General features: G+C 42.7%; 1 protein-coding gene across 1 annotated transcript in view; it reads left to right on the top strand.

Moving 5' to 3' along the window:
* Positions 1 to 10,090, top strand: part of SYT1 (synaptotagmin I) — a 126,192-nt gene extending 116,102 nt beyond the window's left edge. The window contains exons 7-8 of the mRNA XM_010139268.1: positions 9,763 to 9,911; positions 10,037 to 10,090. Coding sequence (XP_010137570.1) covers positions 9,763 to 9,911; positions 10,037 to 10,090 — 203 coding nt within the window. The remainder of the gene's footprint in view (positions 1 to 9,762; positions 9,912 to 10,036) is intronic.
* Positions 10,091 to 11,714: the final 1,624 nt, after the last annotated feature.

Here is an 11,714-nt window from a genome sequence, read left to right as displayed (position 1 = left end):
CTTCCCTACTAAACTGCCGTTATCTCCTCCCTGTAGTTTTCCCACTTTGACGCTTCCAATTCTTCCCCCCATCCTACTGGCAAGGAGTGAGTGAGTGGCTGTGCAGGGCTCCCGTGCTGGTGGGGTTAAACCAAAACACAGCTCCACCATGGAGCTCCAGGGGCTGCAGGCAGGTATTTGCTCCAGCAACATTTTAACTTCTTGCCTAGCAGCAAAAGAGGAGTGGAGAGAAAAATCCGGTGTTTAATTGCTTGATTTTGTAAAACACAATAGATAAACCCCAAGACCCCTAAGCTGGCACAGCCATAGGAAAACACTTAAGGCTTGAAAGGGTGAAGTGTCATTCCTTTCCATCACACTTTTCCCAGGCATGTTGAGGCAGCTCTCCACCCAGGTGCCTGGCCCTTCCAAACCCCAACTTTTGCCACCTGATGCTCCTCATGTGCTCACTGTTTCAGCCTGATTTTTCAATTGTGTCCTCCAGTTAGCAGCATGTGCGTCAGAGTGAGGTAGGGCAGTTCTGGCCCCCTCCCCAAATATTGATAGCGTTCTCTGCATGGCCTTGTTGGATAGCCAGGTCAGACCTGGAGGACTTCAAGGTATTCATTAACAGTGCAGTGCAGTACATCATTATGTACCCAGCTCCTGTTGTTTTTTGTTCAAACATCCCGCATGTTCTTGCCTTTAACCTTGGGTTGTTTGGGTTTTTCTATATTATGTGGTCCTGCTTCTCTCTGTGCTCTTCTGCCTGTCATTATTCCTCAGTCAGTGTGTATTCCTCCTGCCCTCCTCTCCAGTTCACTTGAGGACAGTATCTCTCTAAGCCTCTGTGTATTACTGTCTGGTATTTTCAGGACCACCAATTTAATAAATATAAATCTAATTATTTTTGTCTCTGTATCATCAAAAGGCATCACATAAATTCAAACTCAGCAGTCTGCTGGCATTTTTTGCCTGAAGTTCTGCCGGTTTGCTGTGGTTTCAATCTGAATTCCTTTAGTGGAGAGTCTGCCTGTATCAGCAGCCCCAGTTAATACCTTCCCACCGGTTGATGTTAAAGCCTCCCTCATCTTAGTTGTTGTTGTATTCTTTCTGTTTGTATGCAAACGTGACATACTACAATACGCTTTTTTATTTCTCCATTTGTTATCTAAGATTCCGGATGCCCTTCTCCAGTATGCTGAAGTTTTAAAATGCCATGCTGTCTTTCCCCCTCCTAACTACATTCAAACTTCACGAGCAGTCAGTTCCTCCCCTTTTGGTTCAAATACAGAGTAGCAAGGTTTACTGCTCTGATGCTCGTAGTTTGCGTGTAATCCCATTCATGAAATGCTTGGTTGGGTTGCTTTGCCGTTACACAAGAGTATTCGGTGTTTACCCACAGCCAAAACTCAAGGTACGTTTTCCTGTTGGTTCAACCCACATTTGCTGTGCTCTACAGAACTATTTGTTTTGCCTGTGGGTAACTGTGCGGAAATGAACTGCATGAATGCGAGAGAGGCAGATCATCTGCCCTTGCTCTGGCAGTAAACTTAATCATAAGCTCATAAGCACTAATTTGTGCTGTTCTTAAATAAGAGTTTTGGCTGCTGGTTTTTTTTTCCCCCTCTCGGTTTTCTGCTACTTTCCCCATCTGGCTCTGTAACATTTGTTGTTACGTTCCAGTTGGAAGCATTATGCGTGGAACGGCAGACTCGAGTGCTGGCTGAATAGCCCTGAGGCCCCTGTGAACATTTCTGTTTCCACTGTCAGCTCTACGTGTTTAGCAATCTCAGTTTGGAGTTCTTGGCTGAGGGAATCGTTGGCTCGCTGTCAGTTTTACAGCACCTCCTTCTTCCCAGGGTTCCCTGGATCTCTGAATTCAGCATTTCAGTAGCAACGTGATGTTCATCTAAGTGCACAACAGTGTAGAGTTGTTATTTTGAGACTGCTTTGCTACGCTCTCTAACTTTTTTCTTTGTAGGCAGCCTGTTGTTTTCATAAATATCAGCCCCTCCTTCCCCACTGTAAATGGGTTATTGGACTCCGTTATTTCTATGAGAATCTGCTAATGTTATTGAACATGAAATTAAAAATGTTTTGATTTGTAATTTACCCAGCCTTACGGCATATTCTTTTAAAGATGCTGATGGAAATAAGTAATCCAAAGTCTAACTTGTTAGACTGTGACATACAATATGAGCAAGAAAGGGCCTGATGGGCAGTGTACGTGCTGCATCTGCAGCAGTCCACCCAAAGGGCAGAGGTAGACATTAGCAAGAGTAGTACGATTCTTCTTTGTAACTGAACTGCTTGCAGCTATCAGTCAGGGCCACTCTGGCAGCCCACCTGTGCGGCTTGCAATTTCTCAACTCCATTCTGGCCAGTATGCTACTGGGTGGTGTGGGGAGAGTCTCCCAGGCACACCGCTCAATCCTCAGCCCACTCATTAAAGTGATTTTAAAAAGTGTTTTGCTGGGATCAGACCTGGCATAGATAATATGCAGGAATCTACAGCAAATATTTCTGCTACCCACCTTTGCCTTGCATATTGATCAAGTACAGGCTACAGCTAAAGATTTGGCCCATAACATCAAGTGATCTACAGCCCAGTGGGGTTATGGAAACTATGATGAGGTCCCAGGTAGCTAAATGTGAACATTAGTTGAGGACTGGACATTATGTAGCAAATAAACTTCTAAAAAAAAATAAACAATCCCATTTTCAAGGAAATATGATAAGAAAAAACCCATAAACCCTATATTTTATGCCAAAAGAGAGTTGTTTCTAATGAGAATGTTTTCCAATATTTCCCTCGAGACATCAGCTGCTCCTTAAAAATAATGTTCCAACTTTAATTTGCTCATTTGTGGAGGAAGATAGAAGGCCCCACATCTTGTATCAATGAATATAAACGATAATGTTATGTAGTCTAGAATGTACTAGAGCACTTGTACTCCTTAGTAATTGTACCTGGAATTGTTTCCTCCCCAGATAACACATTTTCCCCCTCTGGCTTTCCTTCCCATTCAAAGATTTTCAGTCATCTGAAAAATACTAGTTCAGACAATCCAGACTCAGTATCACCCTAAACTAATTATTTCAGAGACTTTAATTATCCCCTCACATCCATACGTGACTAAACAAAGGGAAAAAAAAGTTGAGGCAAGTTATCCATGGCCCAGACGCTAGAGGCACCATGTGAATCATCCGTCTCTGGGGAGAGAAAGGTTTTATGCCCACAGTGGAAGCATGTCCCATGATCCCTGGGAAAAAGCAGATCTGTGGGAACTCCTACAAAAGTTTATCCTGTTTTGCTCTGCTCTCAGAGCCCTTCTGCTTTCCACAGCACAGCTCTGACAGCCACTGCAGCTGCTTTCCGAAGGCAGAAGCAAGCATGCAGGTATTGCTGATGCTGTCAGCCTTCATCCCTGGCACAATCTCTATGGAAAATAAAGTCCTTCGTTGTATAAAATTGGTGCTCTCCCCATGGCCCAAAAAAGCTTCATCTGAAGGGTGTTGGCACAGAATAGGAGCAGGTTAAGGGTGCAATATTGAATCTAGCACTGCTCCGGCTATGCTGTGGCCTTTCCCCAGCTTTCCATCCCACTGCACCATTGCAAGACAAGAGTGATATGTCTCTTTAGCATGGAACTAATGATCCACCTTACAAGTCACCTCTGTCCTATCAGTGTTTTTAGAGCCATTTAGAAAGCTGCATCTCCAAACCTGTTTTTCTTTGCTTCTTGGATCAATTTCCAGGCTCCTCAGGAATTCAATATGCTTCCTGGAATGGAAAATCTACTGTCTGCTGACACCTTTGCTCTAAATGTCAGTGATGTGTGCTTTGGCACAGGTTCAGCATAAATTTTCTTCTGATGGATAAAAACATGCTAATTAGCACGCAGTTATTCCGAACATTTTGAAGACAAAAATACAGCTGGAGGCAAATCTGGCACTGTATTTCTTCTCGGTTTCTACATTTTAGTTGAGAACATCTTATTACAGTGTTTTGTCATAAGAAACTTTATTCAGCTGTATCTATGACTCGTTTGTTCTGGCTCAGTTTTTTTCCTATTAATCATGTTAGGCTTACTCAAGGCTTGTAGAGGGTTTTCTCTGATCCCACCATACAGAGCTGTGTGGGATTTCTTTTCTTTAAACCATTAAGCTCCCCCCGCACTCAGGCTCGGGACTGTGATTGCACACCCAATCAATTCCAGTGTTACCCCTGTAGCATCTTTCAAATTTGTCAACTTTCTAGGTGCTTTCTTTTCGTATTATTTTGATTAGATTACAGAAGCCTTAAAAATATTTAACAAAGATAGGCACCATTCTTGTATCTGCATTCAGACTAAACCATCGTAGTAAAAACATCCAAAGCTGAGTACATTGTTGACACTTTTCTGCTGAAGATCCATACAGTTGGAAATTCTCTCCTACCTAGGTGGAAAATTATTCTTCATTAACTATTGGTCACTATAACAAATTTTTCATCTTAATATCCACTGACAAGCAGTCATTCTCAAGTTCCACCTTTTCCTCAGATCACAGAATCACAGAACAGTAGGGTTGGGAAGGGACCTCTGAAAATCAAGCCCCCTGCTAAGGCACGTTTACAGACAGCAGGTTGCACAGGATCACATCCAAGTGATTTTTAAATAACTCCAGAAAAGGAAACACTGCAACCTCTCTGGGCAGCCTCTTCCAGTGTGCTGACACCCTCAAAGCAACAAATTTTTCCTCATGCTCAAGTGAAGTTTCCTGTGTCCCATTTTGTACCCATTGCCCCTTGTCCTGTCGCTTGGCACCATAGTAAAGAGGCTGGCCCCATCCTCTTGACACCCACCCTTTAGATATTTATAAGCTTTGATAAGATTCCCTCTCAGTCTTCTCCAGGGTAAGCAGACCAGCATGTCTCAGCCTTTCCTTCCATAAGAGAGGTGCTCCAGTCCCCTATTCATCTTTGTAGTGCTCTGCTGGATTCTCTCCAGTAGTTCTTGTCTCTCTTGAACTGGGAAGCCCAGAACTGGACACAGTACTCCAGATGTGGCCTTAACGAGGGCAGAGTACAGGGGAAGGCGAACCTCTCTCGACTTGCTGGCCACACTCTTCTTAATGCTCCACAGGATACCATTGGCCTTGTTGGCCACAAGGGCACACTGCTGACTCATGGGTAACTTGCTATCCACCAGGACTCCCAGGTCCTTGTCCATGGAGCTGCTTTCCAGCAGATCAGTACTCCAGATGTGGCCTTAACGAGGGCAGAGTACAGGGGAAGGCGAACCTCTCTCGACTTGCTGGCCACACTCTTCTTAATGCTCCACAGGATACCATTGGCCTTGTTGGCCACAAGGGCACACTGCTGACTCATGGGTAACTTGCTATCCACCAGGACTCCCAGGTCCTTGTCCATGGAGCTGCTTTCCAGCAGATCAACCCCTAGCCTGTACTGGTGCGTGGGGTTATTCCTCCTCAGGTGCAGGACCCTGCACTTGCCCTTGTTGAACTTCATTCAGTTCTTCTCTGCCCAACTGTCCAGCCTGTCCAGGTCTCACTGAATGGCAGCACAGCCTTCTGGGGTATCAGCCACTCCCTCCAGTTTTGTATCATCAGCAAACTTGCTGAAGGTACACTCTGTCCCTTCTTCCAGGACACTGATGAGTATCAATGACTGGACTCAAAACTGGACCCAATACTGACGATTGGGGAATGCCACTAGCTACAGATCTCCAACTAGACTCCACACCACTGACCACAACCCTCTTCTGTCATCCAGTCAGTTCTCAATCCATCTCACTGTCCACTCATGTAAACCAGACTTCCTAAGCTTCTCTACGAAGATGTTATGGGAGACAGTGTCAAAAGCCTTGCTGAAGTTGATGTAGACAATATCCAATGCTCTCCTGTCATCTCCCCAGCTGGTCATATCATCATAGAGGGCAGAATTTTATTTAATCCCACACATTGCTTAACATAAATTATTAAGCAAGGGACACACAGCCATTCTGTCCCCTTTGGCAGAGGGACATCCATAGTGTTCTGAATGTAGCCTCCCTTCCTCCAGATAGATGGGTAAATCCATCCACAGATACCTGTGGGTGTAATGTGGATCTAAATCCCTGTTTCCTTGAAAGGAACAAAACTGGAGGAAAAAACAGAGTGATGTTCACCTCTTCTAACTTGAAATTTCCTCAGTGTACCTGTTTACATGAAAGTGAATAGACTGTCTTACGTCAGTGAAGTGAATATTTTGGGGTGCAATTTATTTGACCAAAGACAGATATTTACTCTGGAATGAGATAACTGCCCAGAGTACATAAAGTAAAATGCTTATTTATTTTCATTGGTGTCAGATGTAGACATTTCAGCTTGGTGAAAATAATTCTGCCCTTTATGCCCAGGCTATGCACTTAACAGACAGTTTATCATTGCTGGCGTGTAGTATCAATGAGAGCATTTACATATTAAAGTATTACTCAGCATGAATAATGGTGCCAGCGCTGAGGTTATGTTGCAAGTAAAGAGATAATTCCATTAGCACTAAACCCTATCTATCTCAGAAAAATCGCTGGAGACTGGCATTTCCCAGAGGTTCGGCTTTCTTTTGATTATCCTCCCTCCTTCTAATAATTGACTCCAACCAGTTCAGCCTCTGCTATTTGGTGGAACAGAATCTGTCTTTTTCAGTGATTTATTCATGAAGTTGTAAGAAAGTCTGTGCTTAGATATCAGGTTGTCTGTGTAGATTGCCAGCAAATAGATTACTGGAGAGTTGAGGAAGGAATAATGTCATGGGATATGGGAAAGTGTAACTAAAGATAATGCAGTGGTGGAGGGAGTCATATAGGAGACACAGAAAAATGAAGAGAGGAGAGAACAAGGTAAGACCAGTATACTTCAAGAAAGAAGAAATAGAGATACAATCTAATGTGAAGAATCTCAGTTAAGATCTCTAAACACCCATCCACTTACTCAAGCTGGACACCTCGTTGTGATTTGTAGTGGCTTTGTTATGAGTAAACTTATTTAATACTTTCCTCTGAAACTAGAAAAGAAGTTATTTCGGTTAGGTGATCCTCAGTTTGTGTTTGGTTTGGCACAATAATTTTCCCCTTGGATGAAAAAAAAAAATTAGGGTATTGTATCATATGATATGTCCTCCTCTGTGCTCCGTTTGGGACATCTACCACTAATGGTTCTACATTACTAGTGCAAGCTGGTACCACTGGGATCTTTCCTACTGAAAACCTGGCATTTGACTGAGCCTGACTTAAATCCCCAGAGAGACAAAAATAAGAAGCTGATCAGGACTTGAAAAAGAAACAGCAGAAACCTAGCGTCTGGGCCTTGTCCCATGGCCATGAGTTATCTGGGGTCAGATTTTGCTCTCATACCAGCATGAAGATAGAAAATCTAGAAAGCCAATAAAAGAAAATCACTTAAAGTGACTGTACATGTAGACCCCGAGCATTCACATCCACTTGAATTCTGGGTTAAAAATATTTTTCTCCAAAATTTGGAATGTTTATCAAGGTAGGAATATATCTGCATCATTAGGAACAGTCATCAAGTCAGTGCATATTGTCTGTGAACAAGCACAGATCAGCAAAGGATTGACTTACGTCGGCTGCATTTATTTTAATAGAATTCTTCAGTTCCAATCCCCTTAATAATAATGTATTACTGGACTGTTTAGCCTCCCAGCTCACTCTAGTTACTCAAATTGTATTTTAAGAGCGTCTTTTTTCGTTTCCATATCTTAACGCTCTACTACTGGCCACTGACTACTGAACTTTCTTACTATGTATTAGCTATACCTAAAACATAATTTTGCATGTTGAAACAGTTTGTGCATTCAGCATGGGGCCTCAGCAAACATAATAAGGTAGATGAGTTTTCCTGAAGTATCATCTACAGTTGAAGGAGTCCAGATTTACCTGTTTTCCACCCTCAAAACCCTGTATACAGCGATGTTGAATTCGGTGTTCAAAAAGAAATAGAACTCCATTGGGTTTTTGCTAGTGTTTCTGCTCTTCACATGATGCCGATTAATTCATACATTGTGCAGCCAGAAGGAGCCCTTGCAATCCTCTATCTAGCCTTAAGCATAAACCTACCCAGATTTAGTTTCCAGCTGAACTTGAGTCTCTTGAGGGCGAAGGAATGTTAACCCTCTGTAACAGAGAGCTCACCACAAAAGCTGAGGAGCTACTCCAGCTGTTTCAGTAGTCTTGTTACTGAAGTATAGGTCCATTTCTAAGAAGTTAGAATTTGTCCAGTCCCTTCTCACAGCCATTGGACCTTATTATACCTCTTTGCTTGAAGAGTCCACTGCCAGAATCATGCCCCCTTCAGAGGTACTCTAGACTGTGATCAAGTCACTCGAGTAGCTTATCTGTCCCAAACTCCTAGTTTTTTCACAGTAAAACATAATTTGACTGTTGCAGAATGCTATTACTCTTCTCAGATTCTCCAAGCATGAGTTTCATTGCAGAGTCATAAAGCATATTCTGCTTATAGTAATAATGTTTAATTTCAGTGTTAATTTGCCATTATTCTTCTGTAGCCTCATTCTTTTCTTGGGAGGGAAAGGAGAAGCCCTTTCCTTTTATAGTTTGCATTCAGACTCTCTGAATTTATGCCACAGATGACTTGTGGCTGCCTGGTGCTTTGTATAGCTCCTGCAAGCTCACTAGAGGGAAGCCTTGCCTTGACCTACATCACAGTTCAGCTGCCTAAAGCCAAGGGAGGTACCTACCCAAATTCTGGTGACAGTACCATACAGGTTGTTGAAAAGGGTGAGTTTGGGATGTTTCAAGTAGTGCTTTACAGTAGGGCTAAACAGAAAAATAACTGAGCTTAGTGAAGGTACTGCTAATTAACACCAATATGAAAGAAGTGATAGTTCATTCTGTAAATAGGAACCTGGCTCTTGTAACAAACTGGTAGTCCTGTTCATTTTTAAGCAGCAAAATTTCCATTGAAAGTATAACCACTGAGATGCCACTTCACAGCAAGAACATCCAGAGAGTTTTGCTTGCACAAGGAATACCTGATTAGATATCAAATCAGTTCTGTACCTCAGCCACCAGAAGTGATAGAAAATAACAATGGGAATTCAATAGAGAGTAGCAAGAACAATTTGTAATTTATACTGATACCATGGCCTGCACCTTACTCTGGCTGCTTGTAGCACTAAGGTAGAGGACTGATATTTAAAGGGCAAAACCCCTTCCTGCCACGCAATCTGTCCTTGCGCCAGACCCACGGACCCTCCACTGTGTCAGTGGCAGCCCGCCAGGGAGGGCAGAGGATGGAAAACCGCGGTGCAGCTCCCTCCCAAGGAGCGATGTGAAGAGCTGCCAGGCAGTGGCAGAGCAACCAGCCACCCAAGCCCAGTAACTGCGAGCGTTCAGCAGTGCTCACAGCTCTTGGGAAAACCTCCCCACAGCCCCGTTGCCAAGAAATGTTGGCAGTGTTAAAGTAAAAATGTTTCTGGGATTGTTAATGAGCTACAGAACAAAGTTCGGTGGGAATTTACCCCTTCCTCACAATGTTAAGGAGATAATGCAATAAATGTTTTGTACCTTTTTCCATCAGGAACACTTTGCAATCGTACAGGAGTTTTTCTATAGTGGAAATTAGGACTTTGTTTAATACAAGCTGTTTGTTGCTAAAGGTTTTCCTTGTTTTTCATTGACTCTTAAATTTGTGGGATTAAAATCTGTAGATAACACTGAACTACTCTTCTTAGCTCTACTTCTTCTCTTGATTATTTAGATCCCTATGTGAAGATCCATCTGATGCAGAATGGTAAGAGGCTGAAGAAGAAAAAGACTACGATTAAAAAGAACACTCTGAATCCCTACTACAATGAGTCTTTCAGCTTTGAAGTACCATTCGAGCAAATTCAGGTAATGTCAAACAGTGTTTTGTCTTCCCTCTGCATTCCATTTCTCAGCCCTTATAAATATTTAACAGGAATCTTGTTAATTATCACGTGCACATGCCTTCATTAGCACCTAGGTGCCAGCCCTGTGCTACGTTAGATGAGTGTGACTGCTTCAAGAGGGAAATGATAAAAAGCACAGCACTTATGAAGCTTTGATTCATCAGTGAGAAATGGATAACTGACATTTTCCGTTAATAGAAATGGATTCTGGAAAAAAAAAATCCCAAGGGAGGTAGTGAAGAAATGTGCCAGTAAAAAAGTATAGAGGTAAAAGAAAAGGCATATATAACAATTTTCCCCAAATTATTTTAAATAATAAGTTGGCATCATTAGTTAAATTTGTATTCCCTATGCAATTATCAGTCCTGTTTGTTGAAAACACTGCAGCATCCCTCTTAAGTAAAACACATAATTTAATCAGAACTTTTTTTCACTTATTCAGCACACCATAAAACTTTTTCAGTGATTCCTCTGTCCCTTGGAAAAAGACATTTGAGAATCTCAGGGGTCAGTACTGCAGTACCTGTTCTCTTGGCACCTCAGGGGAGCTCCAACAGTTATCCAGCTGCTACTCCTGGAGAGTTGAGTGCCTAAAATTAGGAGCCTCAGAAGTCAGCACAGTGAGCTGGAAGTCCCCTACATTAAGAGTGGGAAATATCAGGGCAAGGCAACATGTCATTTCTTTCAGGGTCTCAATTACCTGCCTCTGGGCTGCTGAGAGGCAAATCATCTCTCACTCACTCACGAGAGTGAGATTTAACTTATTCTGATGTTAACTAGCCTTTCCTCACAAGCGTAATCTCTTCTTAACAATCTCAAGAAACATGTGGAAAACCTGCATCCACCCTCCTCCCTAAGTTAGTTAATTTAAACCTGCATCTTCAACATTGTAAGCAAGTACCCCTGTCATCTGTGCCTGTGACTTCTGTCGGGAGTGCAACACTCATTTCTGCTTACATAATACGTATGTGGTTGTCCACAGCATAAGATCACCTGTTCGTTCACTTGGAAAGGGAGAGACTTTGGTCTCTGGTCTGATCAGGTGATGTAAACCACATGACGATCAGGTAGTACAGGCCTCCTCCATTTTTTTTAGAGCTTTAACCATGAGTGTTTATTGCATAATTTTGCTCACTTCTTAGAGCATTCATTGGCAAGGAAGATGCATGGGTTGAAAGATTCTCAGAAGACAAAAGAACTGCGTGCTGGCTTCCCACCCACCCACAGAGCCCTATGACCATGGTGATGTTAAGCAAGACAATAGCTTTACTGGGTGGAGCTGAGTGTGGAAAGTGTACTTTCAGGGGCCTCCCCATTTTGAATGACTGTAGTTAAAATAGTCTGGGAATACTATTTGCTGAGGGACATGGTTTAGGGACCCTAGTAGTGCAGGATAAACGGTTGGACTCGATGATCTTAGAGGTCTCTTCCAACCAGATGATTGTATGATTCTGTGATTCTACATCCTTTAGTGGCTTTAGTAAGAGAGGGCTAGGTATGAGTCAGGTGCTGTGCTGCTTGTAGTTTAAAAGTTTAGATGGGTTTAAATGGCCTGGGCCAAAGTGGGAGCCTCCTCTTGATTAGATGAGAGTATGGTATGGCTGTTGAGACTGTATCTTGGATTTTGATACCAACTGTACAGGAGAGGAGCCCAGGAGCCAAGACCGACATTTCAACTAAAGCTGTGTGCTTGGTTTTTACTGACTTGGTACTGACAAAGACAATAGAAGTAGACAAGGCAGGCAGTAGCAATAGTGATGCAGATGCATGACTAGTCTCT

The sequence above is a fragment of the Buceros rhinoceros genome, unplaced genomic scaffold (genome assembly GCF_000710305.1).
Source record: "Buceros rhinoceros silvestris isolate BGI_N320 unplaced genomic scaffold, ASM71030v1 scaffold4997, whole genome shotgun sequence".
NCBI lineage: Eukaryota > Metazoa > Chordata > Aves > Bucerotiformes > Bucerotidae > Buceros > Buceros rhinoceros.
The sequence above is the reverse complement of the archived record's forward strand: the minus strand, read 5'-3'. Positions and strand labels throughout refer to the sequence as shown.